The following is a 22,586-nucleotide window of genomic DNA, read 5'->3' on the forward strand; positions in this document are numbered from 1 at the left end:
AAGAAATAATACCACTCTATTCAAAACACTTTTTTACTGAAAAATTCTGCTACTTTTATCCTTTCCCCCACCAAAAAAAGCCTTCAAGCTTCCTGGTATCCTAATTAAGCATTCACAAAAATATACTCTCCAATTCTTCTGACTAAAAAACTAACCAGGTCGCTCAATCAATGCAGTTAATTTTATAAAACAAAACAGCAACAAGATCATATTTCAAAATAACAGATTTGGAAGAAAAAAGGCAAAAATAAATACATTATACTTCAACTACCTCTGGTTTTGTGGGTTGATTTATTTATTTATTTTTCAGTAATTTATTTTTTAAATAAACTTTCTCTAGCTCTTTCCCAGGATGTAAATCTTGTGCCAACTGGGCCCCATTAAAGACTGGATCCCATCCTGACCATCTGGGAGCTGGAAAAGCACTGGTGAGTTCCTGAGGTCCAGAGTATTTCAGAAGGAGAGGACTGGACACTAGTAATGCCACCCCTGTGGTTTGAAACTACACAATGAGCTCTTTCTCAAGGTTTGTTTTTCTAAATTCAGTTAAGAAGGAGAATCATTCCCCACTCCGGCCTGGCTTAGGGTCCTAGGTTGCTGCTTGTTTGTTTGAAAATTAAAATATAAAAGAAGAAGCAAATCCAGATACATTTATGAGAGAGACTAAATGTTTGTTATCAAAGCTGGCAGTTTGCAAGGCAGAATCTTTGCCTACAGAATCAGGACAGAAAAATATAAAAGCCAAAAGACTGATAGATGGGGTAGCAGAGAATGAACTCACTTTTCAACAAAATACTTTTTAAAGTCTTTCAAAGTTCTAAGAAAACCATATCAAAGCTATAAGGTACTAAATAGAGATTCATTTTAACATTTTTTGGTAGTATAGGTCACATTTGCATACTGTATACAGTGAAACTTGCACATATATTTGATAATTCCTCATTTAACATGTCCCTTCAGGAAGTGAGTGCCACAGAAAACCAGGACCAAACCCCTGTCAATACTGTGCACGACAGCTGCTTTCACTGGAAGCCTTCAGAAGATACATTTCACATGTCTTGCTGTTTTAGAGAGAATATATTGAATATAATTGCCATCTCTGTCTTGATGACTCAGGGCCACTGTCATTATGAACAGTCATTAACGTGCTACACAGTAATACAGTTCTGCGTCTGCTTTTTAGGTTTTCCATTTCTGCCCTTGACATTAAGCTGTCATTTCTGCTGTCACTGAGCCTGCTTCTAACAACCTGCCTCTAGTTCACTCCTTCTAATTTGCTGTGACCTGGGAAAACTGATAAGATAGTCTGTTAAAAATTACAGCTCTGGTTACCTCTAAGTGTGCTATTTTCTATATTTACCTTTTTTTTTTTTTTTTAGTTGAGGTTACATAACAGTTTCTCTGGATAAGTGAGGTTTTACTACATTCTTATTATATGGCTAAAAGATAGCTCTGGAGTAGCACAGGTTTTGGTTCAAGTCTAACCTTTGCAAATTACCATCTGAGGAACCTCTGGAAAGTCACTCAACCTCTCTGGCATTCAGTTTCATTAACTGAGAAGAAAGTAGGACAGAATGGGGGCTACCAATCTAAATAATCTAAGGATTCATTGACATAATGCCTATAAAGAGTTTAGGAGAAGGTCTCACTGATACCAATCACTTAGAAAGTGTTAGTGTTGGGGGCCTGGGTGGCACAGTTGGTTAAGCATCCAACTCTTGGTTTCTACTCATGTCATGATCTCATTGTTCAGTTGGTAAGATCAAGCCCAGCATCTGGCTCCTCGATGTCAGCAGAACCTGCTTGGGATTCTCTCTCCTTCTTTTTCCCTCCCCTGTGTGCGTGTGTGCATGCATGCATGCATGCTCTCTCTCTTTCTCTCTCTTTCTCTCTCTCTTTTTTGATAAATAAATAAACTAAAAGAAAAGAAAGTGCTAGTTTTGTTATTACTTAATCCTCACCATAACCAACAGATTCACACTAAGGTATTTAAGTGTATCCTTATTGCACAATACATCTAAATATAAACTACCTAATCACACACACATTAAGAAAAACTAAACTGCAATCTATCTATCTGGTATTGACACTTTGAAGCATCATTGAATACAACAGTTGCTAATAAGAAGCATTTGTCTGAATGAACAAAGGAATGAATGAATGGTGTCACCCAACAGTATTTTGTAAAAATTAATGCCTCTGACATATAAGGATCTGTGCTAAACAATGTGGGAGATTAAGTTGAATTCAGCATGGATCCTGCCTTATGGGAGAGAACATCCCCTTAAGTTGCAATAATAAAAGATAGAAAGTTATAAGGAATATTCCTTTAAATCGCAATAATTAAAGATAGAAAGTTATAAGGAATATAACATGGTAATGATAAGACCATGTAGGAATTTAGGGTGAAAGAAAATACTCAATATCTGAACTGTAAGGGAGATTTCACAGACAAAAGTGGTATTTTACTGGATCTTAAAGGGCAGAAGAATCTGGGCACAGAGAGGAGGGAAAAGCATTATGGAAGAAGGAATGGCATAAGAAATGCAAGAGTACAGAGGGAAAAAAGTCATTATGGGTGTAAAGAGCCACTAACAACTCAGTGTGACTGAAGCATTAGATGAATATTGTACAAAGCTGTTGAAGAGAAAGGTCAGAGCCTTAAGAGGGCATGCTTGAATCCCAAACTAAGGAGTTGTGGTTTTAAGAAAGAGGAAGCCAGTAAGGTTGTATAAGGAGGAAGGCTTTAGTTCAGACCAGCAGGGAGCCATTCTAGCAATCGGCTTTGAGCACACGTATAAAATGAACACAACACTATATAGATATCCATTTTCTTCCTAAAAGTCACATGACTGCAGCCAGGTGTGAATTTTGTCTTTGGTTTATGTTAAAATTAGAAATGCATCACACTTCTGTGGTTTCCATTTTCAAATGATAGGCACATACGTGTGCCTCCTGAATGCACTATAAAACAACTAATGGACAATGTCATCTTAAAGTTGTTTTTAACCATCCCATAATTATCAACATAAAGGATAGATTTCAAGTGCCTTAGTCATTAAAAATAAAAATATGGACTAAATCTTTTTTAGGAATAAGGTGAGCATGATTGTAACTATGTAACTACATTAAAGAGGCCATTAGAGTATTTTGAATCTGTTTTCTAAATCTGCTGGCTCATTTAAAAATGATTCGTCATAAAATAACTTGGGCTTGAAAGGTGTTCTTCAAAGTCACATTCAAAGTTTAATGCAACTGGCTCAGACTGCTCCTTTCATTCCTTACAAATAAAGTTTATAATTTTACATTACGTATCTTCCATTTAATAGATGATCAATAAGTACATGTTGCATAAAGATTTGGCAACTTATATATTTAGGAAAAGTAGGAGACCATGAATTATTTTAAATCCTTGCATTTTCTCAACTTTGAATTAAACTTACACATGTAAGCCTCAATACGCATAAAATAAATGACACAGCCATTTATATACCATATTAACATTATGAAATTTCGAAAGATTATTTGTGATCATGTCTTTCTTTACCTTTCTTAATTTTATTTTTTAAATTTTATTTGAGAGAGAGAATCTTAATCAGGCTCCACACTTAGCACGGAGCCCAACTCAGTGCTTAATCTCATGACTGTGACATCATGACCTCAGCTGAAATCAAAAGTCAGATGTTTAACAAACTGAGCCACACAGGCACCCCTCTTAATTTTATTTTTGATTTGAATGGAATTGTATTGCACATAAATGTAGTATCAATAATAGTCATTAGAGTGTCAATGTCATCATGCATAAAATTTGGGAGGGTTTGGTAAATATAAGGAAGTTTATTAAAAGACTAAGGAGATATCATAAGAAAAGCTGGTACAAGAGAAAGCTGAATCAGGGGTGAGGTTGGTGTCTGGAGAACAGGGATGTAACCCCAGCACTAAGTAGTGGCTAATACATTCCCAGGATAAGTCACTGTATAACTCTGGAGCCTCTTTTTCCACATTTTCAAAAAACAGCTACACTGGATGACTGGAAACGTTCCTCAAAGCCCTCAAAATTTTGTGATTCTACATGTGGTTCAGTAAAAATCAAGGCCAAACAAAAAGGCCTGGGAAACCTCCAGTGGGAACATGTATGAGTTGTAGCATTCATTCTTTAATGTCACAGAGGAGCAAATGTGATTTTTATTTACAATCCTTCCCCTGAGCTATGTGTACAAATGATAATGGAAAGTAGAGATAGAAAGAAAGAAAGACTTCAGGAATTGCATTTAAAACCTTGTTTTCCAACTTTTGGATTAAACTAGGAAATCATTTCTCAGCCCCCAAACTGCCATTTATTTACCAACTATATTCACCCATAGGTTCCCTCCCCTCCCCCACAGAAGTTTCTTTTGACTTTTCCCTATCTCTAGGAATGCAGTTGAAGAAAACATTCATCTGGATGAAAAAGACAACACGAAGCCCCTGTGTGAGGCTCATTGGTTCACACAGTGATGAAACTCTGGCTTCTCCATCTTAGCTAAGTGGTCCTGGCAATCTTTAAAATATAACTGTCCTGCAAAAATCACATGGCATCTAATGGCAAGTGTGCAGTGACTAAAACCAGATGCAAAATATGAGAGAAATTCTGTTCAAAGTCTGCAGCATTGAAGAATAATGGCTCTACGCATTCCTGGTCTAATCTAAATAATACTCTACAAACATTTCAGATGATTTTCTCACATCTACCCCAGACCAATCACTTTGAACTGGATTTCATGATTTTACTTCATTAACATGAAATCCATCCATCACTGATATATCCTCCTATAAGGTTATCCCCGAAAAAAGGTTCTGTGGTCACAAAAAGTTTGAGACATGTCATATACTTTATCTTAGGTATTTGCAGTGCATGTCAGTATCTCAAAATCTTTGCAAAGTCCTAGAACTAGGAGCAGTTGAGTTTATTTGACTCAACATTTCCCAAACCTACTCCCTCCCTCATCTCCCATGAGGAATCTGCTGATATACCAGAGAACTGGTGTATTCCATAGAACTATCTGGAAAATGAACTAGACCAATATTGTGGTATAGGCTTAGATTTATATCAGATATCTGAACCTGAAGTTTAGAGAGTAAAAATATTGACTAAAGATATATCAATAGGGAGATCCAATTTTGTGGCTAATTAAATGGTTTTGATGAAGTTCAATGAGTCCTTTTGCAAATAAACATCGTATTTGTATATTGCCAGTGTGTTGTAAAAGTAAAGCACAACAGTGAAGAAACACAGCTACTTGCCATCCATTATTACTGTGCTTCTTAGAGGGGACTTTCATGAGAATAAACGCTAGATAAAAGGAATTATAAAATTGTAGCTGATTTCAAAGAGGATTTAGTCTAAGCCTCTCATCTTCAGAGGGGGAAACTAAAGCCAAGTGACCAACACTGACTAAAATCTAGATGTTCTGACTGAGCAATAGAAAGACTGCAATTAATACTCAAGCCTCCTGACTTATTCACTGCCTCTTCATCCAATCTAAACCTTTGCTTGGATCACTGTTTGCATGAAGTTCCCTCGATCCTCTGCTTCTAACCAATCTGACCAGTGTACTTTCTTTACAGGTATCTTCAATACCTTAAGCTGTATAAATTCTCCCAGAGATTTCAGTGATTAAATCAACAGATTGTCAGAACTGAAAATGCCTAGCACAGAGATCCATCCGTACATAAGAGGAGCTTGACTGGTTATCTGAACAGTCTACTTCTGACTATACCACTCTCTGTGCTTTCTAGAACCTTGCCTTGAAGTTTGAACTACCAATTTAATATTGGATTATAACAATATATTACATAAATCCCTAATTTGCTTCATGGGAGCAAGCTGCCATTCCAAATAAAACATCAGATCCCACAAAGCCTAATTCTGATCACCCATAGTACCCATCCCAGTGCTAGACACCAACAGGAAAGCCAAGCAGAACTCACTGCTTAGAAATTAGAGGAGTTCATGGAGTGACTGGGTGGCTCAATGGGTTAAGCGTCCAACTTTGGCTCAGATCATAATCTCATGGTTCCTGAGTTCAAACTCTACATCGGTTTCTCTGCTGTCAGTGCAGAGCCCACTTTGGATTCTCTGTCTCCATCTTTCTCTGCCCCTCCACTGTTCACAAAAATATGTTCTCTTTATCAATTTCTCTCTCTCTCCCTCTCTCTTTCTCTCTCAAAAATAATAAACATTAAAAAAATAAATTAGAGGAGTTCAGAAAATATTAAAATAACTATTACTTCTATAAACCAGTGGCAGAAACCCCTCCCCTCCTCCAAATCATATGTTAATGGAAAGGCAAAAACAACCAAGTATATCTCTGATCAAGAAAAAACTCAACACACATTAATCACGAGCACACGTCAACCCTGTTGATTTTCCTGGATTTATATATAAAACACTACAAAGACTTTTTTGGTAAGTTTTTTGGGTAAAGGCAGAATAAGAAGCATAAAAGTATCCATATAATAATTTGCTCTGTAGAAAGAATAAGGAAGAATAACAAAGATGGCAAACTAAATTCACAAGAGAGCCAGGTAGTTCACCCCAAACTTGGGAACTCACAGAAGGCAGCCCTGAGTGAGGAGCAATGGAGTGCCACCTTTCTTTTTCCCTACCCTCAGGGGGCAATCAGCGAGCTAAACTGAACTACTCATTTGCAAAAGATTGGGTTGGTAGGGAAAGAGCACAGATGAGGGTAAATTAAGCCAGCCCTATTTTCTCTCTTTTTAAAATTCTTTAGCTAAAAAAAGACTCCAAATAATAGCATCAGCTGCTAATCTAAAATGTTATCTGCTTGTCCTGGCCCACCAGACTGCTTCCTGAGTGCTTTGGGCTATAGAGTGAGGAAATGGAGAAGAGATAAAAGTCTGCTTAAAATTAGAAGTATCAGATCTTAGAGGTGGCATAACCTCAAGAGATCATGTGGCTAGGGAGTGAAAACTTGGATGGACAGGAGTCCTATCTAGAGATGAGGCCCCAAACAGGTTAACTGTCTTGTCTAAGGTCTCTTGCGTAGATAAAGGAAGAGGTTGTCTTCTGCCTCTAACACAAGGCATGCATGTATTCTTCATAGGGAAAAAAATTCTTCCTAGAAGCCAATGACTCCACCTTCAAGCCTATACAACTAGAAAAGGAAGGGACTGCTCTAACCTCTCTGTATCCCAAGTCTACCTTAACCTGGAAGGTGATAATAATTGTTAAGATACTCCCCATACACACCACAGTACAAGGCATTAATGGCGATGGGGAGCATTACACCTTTGTCTGATGTGGTAAAACACTAGGGTAAAAATTGTGGTGTAGGCTAAATCATGGACAGCTAAGAAGGTGAGCTCTGGGGGTACCTGGGTTGCTCAGTTGGTTGACTGTCCAACTCTTGATTTCGGCTTCAGTCATGATCCCAGGGGTCATGGGATCAAGCCCCACTTTGGGCTCCGTGCTGTGTGGAGACTGCTTAAGATTCTTTCTCTCTTTCTCTGCTCTTCACCCCCCCCCCCACCCAACATACTCACTGAAATAGAAAATTAAAATAAAAATCATACCCCTCCATTTAGAGAGGATTATGCTTAAAAGAAGAAAACAAAGAAAGTGAACCCTGGAGTCAGACTGTCTGAGTTCAAATTCCATCTCTACCTCTTGATAACTGGATAGCTTATTTAACTTTCCAAGCCTCAATTTCCTCATCAATAAAATGAGAACAGCATGGTATACAAATGTTACAAGGCTTGCATGAGAGTACCTGACAGGAACTAAGTTCTCAGTACATGTTAGCTAATATTAGTCATACTCTACACAGTTTTTCATGGATCTTTCAGGGATACCCTCTCTTAAATATTCAAAGCATTGAGTTCTGGTTTTATCCAATGGAAGCTTGGAGAAATAGCCTCAGAACTGTTTGATATTTTTTTTGCCTCTACCAAAATGAAAGACATTTATGTAGTTTTATGTGATTAGAAACAACCACCACATTTACTATTACTATTGCTATTATTACTACTTCTACTACCATACTAACTGGATTACTATGCATGCTTTTTTTCTCTTTCTTATTTCTGTCCTTCTTCCTTCTTCTAAGACTCCATTTGCTCTCTCAGTAACTTTGCCTTTTATTTCCCTTGTAAAAACATACACTGTAGTACAAATGCCATCTCTAGCACTATCTGTCTGTGTGATAATGGACAACTTTTTTAACCTCTCTGACACTTGTTTTACTCATATGTATCTAACAAGGGAATCTTGGAGATCAAATAAAATAATCTCCATAAAGTGCCTACACACGATAAACCCTTAGTAAATGTGAGCTTCTCATTATGATACAATGGATTTTTGGATTTGAAGCTACCAAATTCTCTCCTTCCACTGAAAGGGAGAAGACATCATGTCTGTCAAATATCCTCTATGAAAATCTAAATATATAGTTTAGAATATTTATAAAAAGTTCACCTCTGCAAGGCTTATTTTCCTGAATGTCAAGACTATTATGATAGCACCCCAAATTAAAGTCCTCCATTCAGACGCCCAACTGCTAATGATGTAGAGGACTTACTTATTTTGAAGGAATATCTACATTTTGGAAACCACATGGTAGGTTTCCATCGGGAAAGAGTCATTGTTGATTTATGACATACACATGAGAGCACTTTGGGAGGAGGAGGTGAGCAAAGACAGAGCATGTACCCCCACCCTCACCTCCTAGCTGGATTCATAAGATTCGTCATGAGGGGTTTCTGGTACATGCAAGCCAGTGGCAGTGCAGGGAGTGAGGAAGGAGTACAAAGTTTCATGATTTGCATCAATTTTCTTATATGGAAACAGACCCTTTAAAGTAATTCAGACAAATCTAAATTAGAAATTAACCTTCCTTACCTGTTCCCAAAAGAGGATATGAATGTGGGGGAACAGAAAGGAAATACAAGGACCTTGACTAGGAACAAGGTGGAGGTACAAATAATGATTTCCTGATATGTCAAAGCCCTTGTTCCATAACCAATGCAGTGTTGCGCTAAGACGAACACTAACTTTTAAAGGAAGCTTCAGACTAATCCACCTTATTCTCAGAGGTTCATTAAGACTTACTGCCTCACTTTGACTACAATAATATGGAGCAAGAAGTCCATATTATATTTATTCTTCTCCTCTCCCAACTTCAATGATAAGCAACAGAATGAGGGATAGAAAGGGATGAAGATAAAACCCACAACCTGCCAGAAGCTGTCTTTGTGAAGACTGCTGTCTCCAGCGGGGATGAAGGCACCAGACTGGCAGCAAAATATGCCCTGTATGTGATGCTACTAATTTTACAACCCAACGGTTCTAACAAAGAATGGGGTGCAGTCGTCAGGGGGAGCGCAGTTCACCTTTCATGCTGGGGATGTTCCAACTTGGACGACAATTAGTTTGGTGGACTGAAAAGCCCATCTCTGATTCAGTTTTACGAGAGCTTTGATTCCCCGGCCAGGTGCATACTGCTACTTGGCAGCATGGGAAATACAAAAGCAGTGGCAGCACAGGTTGGCAAGGGGCTGGCTGAGTGGGTTACTGCCGGCGAGAAGTGCACATAGAAGGCTTAAAAAGGACAGGCTCTGATTTGGGAAGATAAACATACTCAACTATCACAGTCTTAACTCTGCTCACCCGTATGGCCCACTTAAGAGAGAAAACACAAAGTATCTAGATGGGCTAAACAGTGGTGTCAGAGGAGGGCAGCTAGAAATGGAAATAAAAAACCTGAGTTCTAGCTCCAGTTCTGCTGCTGTCTTCTTTGTGTGAGCACATACATATGACCCACACTTCATGGGCTCTGGGCAGCTGCTTTGGGGTTTTGTAACCGAATCTCTAAGCCTTACTTCCTTTATTAAGAAAAGATACATGCTAAGAGTATTTACCCCATGGCAAAGAGGGAAGATTAAGATGATCTATGTCAAGCACTGAGCACAGTGTCTAGTGTACAGTAAGTCCCAATAAAGTTCAGTGGTTCACATGACTGCTTGTAAAGAAAGAAGGATGAATGAGCTCAGTAGTACCTTATAGTTCTAACATGGATTTTATTCTAAACATTTGGGAAGTGAAAGAGAAGGGGCTCTGGGCATGCTGGATAAGAAATCTAGGCTCAGAATATGGAAAGCAAAGGCAAGTTTTCCATGCCATCTATGTAATGGTGATGTTTACATTTTATAATCTTGAGTTAATGTTGATTATTGCCAGAAAAGTCAACTGGCAGGTTAAAATAATGATCACAGTGCTTAGAAAGCATTATGCACACAGAACAAAGTCATTTTCATGTGGCTGCAGTCACATACTGGGATGCCTGTAATCTGTAAATTTCTGGGGCTGGATAAAAGCTTTTGGTTTTTTGAGGTTCCCCTGGCAAATCACTCACTCTTGAATGAAGAGTCACTTGATTCACTCACTCTTGAATGAATAAGTCAAGAACCACCTACGCCTGGATTATTACTGTCATATGAATGGTGTTCCTTGAAGATGGGCCTATAGCAGGCCCCATCTATAAATACTCACAGATTACTACCTTGTCAAAGCTTGAATGGCACTTTTCGTATATATTTTGTGACTTTGCATCTCCTTTCCAATTCCCAGTGCACAATAGGACCTTCTTACCACAGCTAGCCCAAGAGGACAAATGACAAAACAGAAGCTCTCCTGGTGCTTAACGGACAGAGGAAAGAAGTCATTCCAGTAGACACTGGTGGCTCCAGGTACACCCAACCCATGTCTCCTAGTTTCCCAGAGTTCTGTAGACCAGAGCTGGCCCACCCAGGGTGGCACTACGAAATTCTACACACTCTATTAGAAATTCAAGTGTAGACAGTATCCTCAACTAGACCAACCTATTAGATATTAATGTTCAGACAACACCTACCTCACTCCAGACCAGCATGGTACCGAATATGACCTGTAACCCATCAAAGAAATTGTCCCCTATGATGATCACAGTCGCGCCTCCCGTCGTCCATCCTTCACTCGGGCTGATGGCTTTGATACAGGGAGTAGCTGCTTTTCAACACACATGAAAAAGAGAAGGAGTCTGCTGTTAGAACCAAACTTTAATGATAGGAGACTTGAGAAAAAGAAAAAAATATATCTTTTATCTTTTCACTAACAGGAAGTCCCTCAAGATCTCAGAATTTCCTAGCTGCTTTAGGACCTGAAACCTAAGGGTGCAATTTCAGTTTTTAAAAGTATTTTTTTCATTGTTTCTATTGACATACATATATTTTACCCAAATCATTTTCAAACATGAAATCTTACGAAATAAAACACAGAAGCAAAATTTAATTTATGAGCTGCTAAAGGTTAAAAAAAATTAGGTGACTTCTTGGAACACATCAGAAACCTTATAGAATTAATTGTTTCATGATTAAACATACTTCCCCAAAATTAAATCAATATATTTTAGACAAGCATATCTGCCCAAAGGGAAGGGAAAAAGAGAGGAGGCTAGAGCAAGGAAAATATTCTTGCTCCATGGCTTCCACCTATAACACTAACGCAGCAACATTTCTCATTAAAAATCGTTAAGATTTTTTTTCAACAAATGACAGATCCCATTTTAAGGATGTAAAGTATGAAGGTCACTCAGGGTGAATTATGTAACCAAATAGTTGAGTCAGGGCTGAACCACAAAATGTCTCATGACCTTTGCTTTGTTGTCATTCCCAGGCATAAAATTCTAGAAAGGACTTGTAAAAAAAATTCATATCTCTTCTCTTTCCATTACAAATGGCCCTTGGAGATGGGAAATAATTTGCAAATTCCATGATTCTAAACAGACTGGAGGTGGTTTGCCTGATGAGCATGGCATACTTTCAATGGAATTGCTAGGCATAAATGCAATTGTAGGATTATGATTTTGAAATCTCTCAGAGGGCAACAATGATTTTTAACTCCACAAAGCCATTGCTGTTGTCCTCCTGATTACTTTTATGAACAGAAACAAAGCAAAATTTTAAAGCAAGGGAGATATTGTGCAAGGAGAGGAAACGAGACCCCTCTCTTTATTAAAAGTGTATGAAGTATCCAAGACTGGCTTTCCAAATATTGAAGCCAATGAGAGCACCAGTTAATTTTAACGGGAAGAAGCTGGAAGAAAACTATTGGCCTTTGTCAAATTTGGCAAAATGTCACGCTTTAACTTTTGCAAGAAGAAAAGAAAATATTAAGCCCAGCCCAGTGGGACCATTGCTCACGTGCCACCACACAAACAAGTAGAATGGGTTTGATTTTGATTCAAATTCATCTTATAAAATAACACAGAGAAATTAGGAAATATCCAAACTAAACATTTCATGTTGGCTGAACTCATAGTAATGCATTTATAACTAAAATTGGATAGTTCAGATGCCTTTTCCCTCCTTCACTTTCTCCAAAAAACAAAATAATTAATCAAGAAAATGTAAATGATTCATAACTTGAAAATTCCTGTCCAATTTTTAACACACATAAAGGTTGTGATCAATGTTCCACAGGCACAGGGCTTTTTCTTAAGAGGTGAAGATGTTTAAATGCATGATTGAGTATTCCCAAACCAATGGTAGAATATGATATATGATTATACGACATTTATAGGAGAAAAAAGTACATTTAACAATTATGTAGAATTCCTAAAATAAAAGCAGTTTGGAAACATTCTAGCTAATGTCTCAAAATCTCGATTCAGTATACTTAGTTGCTAAAATAGAGCTGAAAGGGTTCCATATCTTCAGATACTGCTGAGAAAAATAGGATCTTGGTTTAACTGAACTGGTCTTGAAAGAGTCCTGCCTAATGGCAAAGTGTGAAATTTAATGGTATCATTAAATGCTGACCCTGTGACTACCCTCATAAACCACAAAATAGTCTTGATCTGTATTAGCTTTCTTTTAATTTTTAAAATTTTATTTTTATAATCATGTAAGCATACTTCTTTATGTAAGTAAGGAAAAAACATAGCTTTAAGTAAGTTGTACTCCTCTAGGCTTACTTAGCATTGCACAAAAGGAGGCAGAAGACTGTGTTGGATCTTTGAAAGACTCTCCTATAGTATGGCCAAGCTGGTTTTAGACTTGACCCCCTCCCATTTCTTTCTATTTGTTATCTGTAGGATAAAAAAGGCATGAAAGTATACATCTGTGCGTGTTATGTGCTTTCAAATACTTCCTAAGGAAAGTGATAACGTTTTCAAATTCTGTGAGCAACCAACCAGAAACAAAGCTAACTGTCAATTAGCTAGGAGAAATAAAGATCAAGTCTCCAGAGATAACATGGTGAGGAGACAATATGTGACACCATCTTCTTCGCTTTTTAAAGAAAAGAACCCTTGAAGGAAGTACTCCAAGAAAAGAGTGGCATACCCTCTGATTCATCCTTCCTCTGTACTCAACCATCCACTATCTTAGCTTCGAGACTAGGTGCCATTCCTAGAACACATAAGTCATGCAGACTTTTCTAAAGTTGGGCTTCAAAGGGTTCTAAAGGTGCTCTATGGTATCTCTCCACTGAGAAATTTGGAAAATATGTAAAGGACTTTGGCTCTCCCACTGAGACACAGAGGTGGGAAAAGAATGTTAGTGGCAGGGCATTTAGTGCCTGGAAGTCAAGGATGCTAACTATCCAACAATGCATCAGATATTCTCCCCAAATGAAGACCTCTAAGATGTCAATAACACAAGGTGGAAGACACTGTGAACAGCTAAACAGATTAGCCCCAAGAGCAGTTATTAAGGACTTACAAATTCTTGCCAAGGCAAGAAACACAAATGAATACCGCAGCTCAGAGTCTCAGAATAAGCATGAGATGAATGGCCTCTGACACTAAGAACTAGGGAAGCTCTAACCACTGGTACTCCCCACACAAATGCAGGCCCAGTGTGGTCTGGTCTTTTGATCTTTTGAAAAAAGCTGGGAACTAGATTTTTATGTGAATTTCCCAATCTTTAAATACTGGCAACTAATTCAATTTTCTTAAATGTGTAGGCTGTAAACAAAATGTTTATGGGCTAAATTTAATGTCTAGGCCACCATTTTACACTTTTATCCTAGTCACAAATAAACCTGACAGACTAAAAGCAGCTCAGGAAATACCTGCAAATGTACCTAAACTACAGTACACAAAAGTTCGCTGCAGCAAAAAATTCAAGAGTCTAGGTGGCCCCAATCAGAAAGTGGTTAAATAAATTATGGTATATCCATAGTACAGAATATTAGGAGTGTCATCAGAATGGATGGAAATGATTTCCATAAACTGACATAGAAAGATATCAAAGTATGTTAGGTAAGTAAGAACACAATTCATAGTCTAATGAATAATGTGATTCTCTTAACTTAAAAAAATGATATATATAGGAGCCTGTATGTGCACCTGTGCTTGTGTGTATGTAGATACATGTGAACAAAGGTCTGGAAGGATGTACATCCACTGTCCCCGGTGGATCCATATGAAAGAGCAATGGGGCTGGAGTGGTGCTGAGGGGACAGGGAGACTTCAATTTTACTCTATAGAAAGCCAAATGGTTTGAATATTTACAATGAGCACACATTAAGGTAAATGTATTCTCATAATAAAAATTAAATAACATAGCATTTAATTCTGTAAGAGATAAAGGTTGTACTGTTTAGAACACATAGATACTAATTTAAACAAACAAACAAACAAAAGCCGAGCTGTGCTGGCTAACAGATCCCAAGCCTCTCCTTCTCTTTTCTTTTTGGGTAAGCTTTGCTCTGAGAAAGCCCAGACAACATCTGAAGCAGCCAAGGACTTGTTTTTCTTTCATTCAGGATATCCAAAGAGACATAGAGAAGACAAGGAGAGATCATTTTTAATAATCATAGCGGATATTCAGTAGAATTTGAAGGTGAAAAGATTTATAAACGAACTGAATCCAGCCCAGGAGTGTAATAATCAATACAATTCTATCTCCATGAGAATATTATAAAATAGGGGAAGGGAGTAGATTTGATTGAATACAAAACCACTTTTACCAGCCAAATCTTGATTTAATTAATAAATAATTTAATTAATAAAAGATCCTTCCTTACCAGTGAATTTTCACTGTGGTAACCACAAGGACAGTAACCTCATTTCTGGTTCTAAATCTCATTAAAAATAAAAGTTGAAGTTGATTTTTTTTCTTTGCCTTTTTGTTTTTTTGTTTTGTTACTTTTTTTTTTTTTTTTTTACCTCTTCCCCCACCCCCAACAGCCACCAAAGTAGAGGAGATTTTCTTTCCTTCAAACTATGACAATAACATGATTACCCCACCACAGTTTAGCATAATGGCTCTGAAATGCTCATGGCACATTGCAGAGTTAAAGTGGAAATTATTAGGTAGCTCTTCTTTGTTATAATAATGATCACTCCACAAATAAAAGCTCTTCTCCCAAAGGTACTGCAAGGCACAAAATGCTAATTCTGAAGATTATGTGTGTGCTTTTATTAAATATTACCATGCCCTGCCTGTTTGAGGGCTTCTCTGCTCTGATTGTTTTATGAGTACCATGTTAATGTCATTCCCATCTTGCTAGCAGCAGGCACACATTTTAGCGTTTGTATGAGAGTTGATCAAAGGCCACGTGCTGGGGGAATTGCTGAGAAAACACGGACAAGCGATAAAAATCTAACAGATTAATTGGTTTAAATTTCATTTCAGGGTGTTGAACTTTGGCTCGGGACTCTAATACTACACCGTGAGTCAGGGCCTAATTACCAGATTTCCAATTTGCTTCTGAACAATGGTCGTGGTGAGAAGAAAAAGAGAGGGAAGAATGAGGGAAAAAAAAGAAAAAGGAAAAGAAAGAGGGAAGGAAAGAAACCGTTCAGCCTCCAGTACATATTTAACAACTAATGTTCTGTGTGCAGACAACTGCACCAGGGGACATTTGCTATCACCTGCTCCACCTCCAGAATGTTTATATTTCCTTCCAAGAGCCACAGAAGACAGAAGAAATCACGGATGCCCTCGGCAGTTTAAAATTCTCTGATTTACAGAATCAATGTTACAAGATGCAAGTGCCTGCTCACTAGCATTGGAAGCATCAGGCGCTTTTTCAGCAAGGTGAATTTGTAAGTTAGAATTGCACCTTAGCCTCCAATAGAAATGATCTATTTCATTGATAGAAAGCAAGGGCCGGGAGAGCCATGTTTACCTCAGGGTTTATGGGTGGCCTTGGGAATAAGGGTTAATTGAGCTCAGAGGTGCCTGCCCATTGAGGTGAATTAGTGGTGTGTGCAGCTATCAGCAGGGTCCTGGGGCTGCTCGTACTTTTGCCTCTGAACTCTTTGTACGGTGATCAATATCTCACTTGTTTGGGATAGCCGTATAGATGACCTGGGTGCAAGATTTATCATCTCTTATCTCCAAAATGAGGCTTTTGTGACAGTTGATGTCCTACAATGGAAGTCTTATTAGTGATGCACTGTTTTGTCCATTTTTGTATTTAAATGTGCTGGGAAAACAACACTTCATCAGTTGGTAAAATGTATAAATTTAGAAACGTTCTATTCCCATTCTAAGTCTCAAGAGAAATTTCCACTAAAATAGATATAAGCTGATTTCCCATTTCTATTGTGTATGGTACATGAAAAGATGTAAACTCTCCTTTTCCAGCATTCTGTTAGCCAGAACTCTCTATTAATGAGCATTTCTACGGAGCAGATAACTGATGCTTACAATGGCAGTGAAGATGCTGGCACCAGCCCTTACTGGTTCCTGGATAAAGACAGAAAGATGCAATTATGTTAAGTTGACTTAACATTCAGAATATTACAGTATTTGCAAATGGGTAACAGCTCCAGCTGTTCAAATTCCACCTCTCTCACTCAGAATGACCTTGAAGCAGTCACTTAGCCTTTCTAAAGCTCTTACCCTCTCTAAGCAGTAATTTCTGCTCTCAGACTTGTGGCAAAATGCAGAGTGTGTCTGCTTATGTTTTGTTGTTTTACTGTGTGCCAGGCACAGAGCATGCTTGTTGCTGCTATAATAACTATTGTTGTCACCAGTTCTCCATAAGCCAGAGTTCATTCACTCACTAGAATATCCAATAGTCTCATCATTCCAGATGATGTACTTGATTGCAAAACTTTCCGAGGAACTTTCAATACGGTGACTTGCTAACCGAGCCAGCTAAATTGACTGAGGAGGTGGATCGAGCATCACTCCTTCCAAGGCAGAATGGTTTTTTTTTTTTTTTTTATTTAAGGTTCTCATTTGCCTGGAATGAACATTAATGGAGACCTTTGCAGAAATAAGGAACTGATGTTACTGTTATTATCCCAAAATTTTTATAAATATTTTAATGTTTTATTTATTTCTGAGAGAGAGAGAAAGAGCGTGAATAGGGGAGGGTCAGAGAGAGAGGGAGACACAGAATCTGAAGATAGGCTCCAGGCTCTGAGCTGTCAGCACAGGGCCCGACACGGGGCTCGAACCCACGAACCGTGAGATCATGATCTGAGCCGAAGTTGGATGCTTAACCGACTGAGCCACCCAGGTGCCCCAAGCTCAGTCCATTTCTATGGGACACTTGTGACCTCATAAACCTCAGATCTTTATTCCTGTATCTACTTGATTTTGCTGAAGTTGTGCTTGAGAGCAGGCCTATTCCAGAGATGGATGGGGACAAAAAGGACTCCTACTTGGACTCAATGCATAGATATATGCCCTTCTTGTTAAATCAAAACAATTGTTCTTGCTGGGTTTTTAAAGTGAAGTGATTCCTTTCCTGACTACTCCCAGATCAGTAGTACCAATTCCTGAATTCTTGGATCCTGACAGCTGGCAGCTACTGGTCAGGAAGGGGGACAAGCAGAGGGTTTGCCCCTAACAGGAAGACTGGCTTTCTATATTTTCACCATGTACAGGATGCAAATCTACTCTGGGTTTACCCACTTTCCAACCGGATGCCTGGGAAGCCAAGAGCAGTTATAATTCCTGACCTGAAACCTCGCACCAGCATGCACAAACTTCATTTTCAGAATGCTAACCTCACCACAGACTCCTAATCAGCTAACAAACAAATAAATAAACATAACTCTTGAATACAAAGTTCTTAAATTACTAAATTTATTTTTGCCTTCCCTTATTTTTGTAGTAACTGCTTTATGCAGCTAAGCATTTTATTATTTACTAGGATTTTCATTTTGTTTTGCTATTGGTCTTCATTTATTGCCCCATCCACTAGCATATGTAAATATTACTTGGCAAAGAATAATATATTATATATGCAAAAGAGATTCTCTGTGTGTGTGTGTTACTTTGAAGAGAAATGAAACCCATGATACAGAGATTTCTCAATACCAATGCAATTAAATCTATTAAATATTAAATGAGGAGATCAAGAATTTCAAGTGTTTTTCATCCTTTATTCCAAAATGACTTTATTTGGCAAAGTCCTTCACTTCGACAACATGAATGGCTCTCACAGAAAAGGAGAAAAGAAAAACCTCACAGTCAATAGGTGGAAACGTAGATCCAATGTCCATCTACATTAACACAGAGTTAACTTTGCAGGAATATCTAGGTGTATCCTAACTTAGCTAAGTTCCAAAATATGCCATTTGCTAAATGCAGCGCAAGCCTAAATTGTATCTCCCCGCTGTTTAATTTTCAGCCCTCTTACTCCATTCTGAATCTGTGAAATTCTTCAACAATCAGTGGACACAGATTTGAGCAAGGGAAGAGCAGAAACTCTAGTGCACCAATTGTAATCTGAATATTCTAGGGCAAGTACTTTTAGATTCCTGAGTTTGTCTACCTGAGACCCATAACTGTGTAGGTTCAGCACACAGGATTATTTAACAATTTAGCAGTGAAAAATCTTGACATTTTGATGTACCTGTAACTTCTAAATTGCACTTGAAAGACTTATTGAAGGCTTTTTGATTCAATGACAGCAACATAGCATTGTTTCATAATATGCAAAAATTGTTTGTTAACACTTCGGAAGCTCAGAATTTTACAAACTCAAGGAGGTGAGAATGTGCTGTTTTCCACCTCATGTTTGATCTGTCAAATTCAAAATTAAAATATACAAAATATTAATCCCACAACAACTCATGGCAAATATTGCCACTGTGTTTTATTTCTTTTCTCTTTCTCTCTTGTTCTAGGATCATCAGCCACACCACTGAAAAAAATTATCATAGAAGGTAGGAGAATTCTCAAAATGAATTATTCATGGATCCAATTGTGATATTTGTTTCAACAATAGTAAATTCACTTGCCTCTGATTATACAATAAGTAAATAACTCTTTTCTTCCTGACAAGAGAACTTTTATGCACAAAATTATTTTTTGGCCCAATTCTCCTCATTATCCTGTTGTAAGAAAAGTTTTAGATATGAAAGCCAGGGAAGAAAGGGAAATGAAAATAACTTTCCAAAAATGGACAGCTAATATTGTGAAAAGAGGAAACAATTTTCAGGTTAAGAAAAAAAAAAAAAAACATGTAAGTGCTTCTTCAAGGAATACTCAAGTCTTTATTTGTAGGCAATCTTCCTGGGCCTGGAAAATCATAAAGTCAAATATGAGCAAGTCTAGTGGAAAATCTGTGATGTTAATCTTGGCTGGAGTAGTATTTTTAACAGGCCTTGAATGTGTGTGCCGGATTATCCAGATGGTCATACAGGAATCGGCCTGATAGGATTAAACCTTTATGCTGAACTCTGCTCCATCTGTTCGCCAAGGTTTGCCTTTCCTTATCTGAATATGAATTTTTAGCCTCCTTGTGTCTGGGAGCCAGACGAAATTCAACATTAAAAACGTATCTGTGTGCAGATAGTTTAACATTTCATTAGTTGATACCAGCTTGGTCTTTTCCTAGAAACATTTTTACAAAAAATTTTCCCAAAAAGGAATTTAAAATTATATAGGATCTTTTGTCATTGTTGTTAGAGGGTTTTGTCTCTTTCCCCCTATTGAATTCTAGGACTCCTTCAATTCACTGTCATAACAGGGGTTTACACTGATATTTGCCCATAAAGATAGAAAAGGAAGACTTGGTATCCTCTCTGCAGAATCTGAATATGAGAAGCAGTGAGATTACTTCCAACTCGATGAATGATCCAAGCAGAATATATTCCTGTATTTTTTTTTTCCCATTACAAGAAGATTGATATTCCTTATCATTTGATGAAATAGCTACAACAGCCATTTCTATCATTTTGACTAGGGTTTCTATGTTTTTAGGAGGCTTTTTTAGGGGATGAGGTTTATAATTCAGAGCTTCATCTTGAAAGAAAAAGACTGTTTTGCCCTCCTGTGCATACATCCTCAGGAGAAGTGAAGTTACTTATTTTTCAGTTGGAAAAGTTGACTGGGTAAGTCTCAGGACAGAGGCCAGTAAGTGACCAATAAGCCAGAACCCTGATAGATGGTTCTGAGGTTTCCAAACCTGTGACAAAGGAAAAGGGAGGGCTGTGACTGCTGGGCTCAGTGAGGCAAACAGCATGCAAGTGAATGAATAAGTTGCGTAAAAGAAGGATCTTTTAGCATCCTACTTTGTGGCTGGTTTATGGCAATGTGATCATTAGATGTGTTCTGTGTAGATTTGTGATGGAAATGCAAGAGACTGCAGCCTTTGGAGCCTAAGTCCTCAGAAAGTAAGATCCCTCTAGCAGTCTAGGAGGGCTCCACCAGCTTTCCATTATCCCCTTGGTAACACTGGATCTTGGCTCTATGCATCATGAATGGCAGGAGCCAGCAGCTCATCAAAAAATTCAAGCTTTTCCACACACAGGTCTAGTTATTGTGTTTGCACAGTACCCTTAACTGGACAGCCAGAGGAAGAGAGCAGTGAAACTTTGCTTTCGAGCTTAAGATGACTTATGTATATTGGTAAAAATGTACATATAACATCTTATAAAACATATGTATTTGGCATATTTTTTTTGACATGAATTGTAGTCAGCTGATATAGGGTGGTTCCCGTTCAGGAGGTAGGTGATCCTAAGTGATGAAGCTCACTGTAAGTAATCTCTTGTAAAATGAACACTCACGCACACAGTCCTAGTGTCTATTCTCCACATTTTGTTGTAAACAAGGACAGGATGTTCAATCTCATTACTGAAATCTGCTTTGCCCAATAAGGTAGTCACTAGCCATATGTTACTATTGACGTTTAATTTTTAATTAGCCAAAATTCAATAAAAATAGAAAATTATTTTCTTGGTCATACTAGCCACATTTCAAGTGGTCAATAGCTACATATGGCTAGTGACTATCACATAGGACAGCACAGAGATACAACAATTCCATCACCTTAGAAACTTTGGACAGCGTTGATCTAGGGATCAAGTTTAAATAACTGACCCTATAACTGATAAAGAACAATCAGAGCTACACTTATTTGAGGTGCTATCCATATACCAGGAACTGTGCTAGAAATAAGTAATCTCTACCCCCTCAACAATGACCACAACATCAAATGCTCATAGAGCCAGTCAGAAAGGTAAGTAAATCAAATGGGCTAAGGACAACACAATGGAAAAGGTGAGGATTGTGGCTAATTGGTACAGTATATGCCCCACCCAAAAGGGACACAACTTCTCAGTTTGACCTAAGTGCTGCCATTTGAAAATGTGGGCCCAACACTACCAGCTCTTCTGAATGTAAAGAGAATTTGCAAATCTGGATTTTTAGGTAAACTCTATTTTCAATTGTAAAACCACAAATACATAGTTTCTTAAAGCACCATACAAACCAAACCAAAACACGGCTTAGAGCTAGATTCAGTCCATGATCTGATCCACCAGTGTGTAAATTCTGCATTTTTGGAGGGCCTAGAATCACCTTTCAGTTATTAATTTCTTCAACTACACAATACTGCCACTGACTCATCAAACAATAAACACAAACCACTACCCGTGCCAATGCTGCCTCTGATCACTAAAGGTCCCTCCCATAACAACATGTAAGTCCCCAGCTAGCCTTCCTCTCCTATGTAGAAGATTTTCCATAAGCAGTTTGAGAGACGAGCTCCCTGCTCCTGAAGGATTTCTACTGTCATCATGCAAGACAGCATAGATAGTGACTTTTTAAGGAAACTGTGTTTTGAATGTGAGCAGCATCTCAAAATCAGCCTTGCCCAGCCTTTAGTAATGCACAATTCCTGCTCTGTGCTTTTCAGAATAGTAATGCTTATATTTCTCTTCACGACCAAGGCTGCTACTGCTAATGTATTTGACTGAATTTTTATTATTGAGAGCCTTATCATTTTGAGCCAGTTTCCTCTCCTCCCTGACACATTCAGTGACGCTGCACTCCAGTGTTTGTTATAGCACAGATGTTTCCGTGGTGATGATCCATGACGTCACAAGCACCGGAATGTGTATCATCAAATGTATCCAGACAGAAGAGTAAAGTAGAGTGGGAACTCCACTTCCATTTGAACTCCATGTTGACTGACTCAACTTCCTTGAAAATTACTCTTTGGGGTCTGAGCTGTTCAATCCGGACTGCAAAAAGCAAACACACTTGTCTGTTTGTAATTCACTTCTACTATCAGATTATTAATTATGTGCTAAATCTCGTCTACATACCAAAAACCCAGATTAACCTTC

The 22,586-nt window shown here is 38.1% G+C and overlaps 1 protein-coding gene across 1 annotated transcript in view; it reads right to left on the bottom strand.

Annotated features, from left to right (window-relative positions):
• Positions 1-22,586, bottom strand: part of EBF1 (EBF transcription factor 1) — a 424,741-nt gene that overhangs the window by 89,198 nt on the left and 312,957 nt on the right. Inside the window, exon 14 of the mRNA XM_039245352.1 lies at positions 10,911-11,044. Within this exon, the coding sequence (XP_039101283.1) occupies positions 10,911-11,044 (134 nt within the window). The remainder of the gene's footprint in view (positions 1-10,910; positions 11,045-22,586) is intronic.

This window comes from Hyaena hyaena, unplaced genomic scaffold, assembly GCF_003009895.1.
Source record: "Hyaena hyaena isolate Hyena2069 unplaced genomic scaffold, ASM300989v1 scaffold_253, whole genome shotgun sequence".
In the NCBI taxonomy this organism is placed as follows: Eukaryota; Metazoa; Chordata; class Mammalia; order Carnivora; family Hyaenidae; genus Hyaena; species Hyaena hyaena.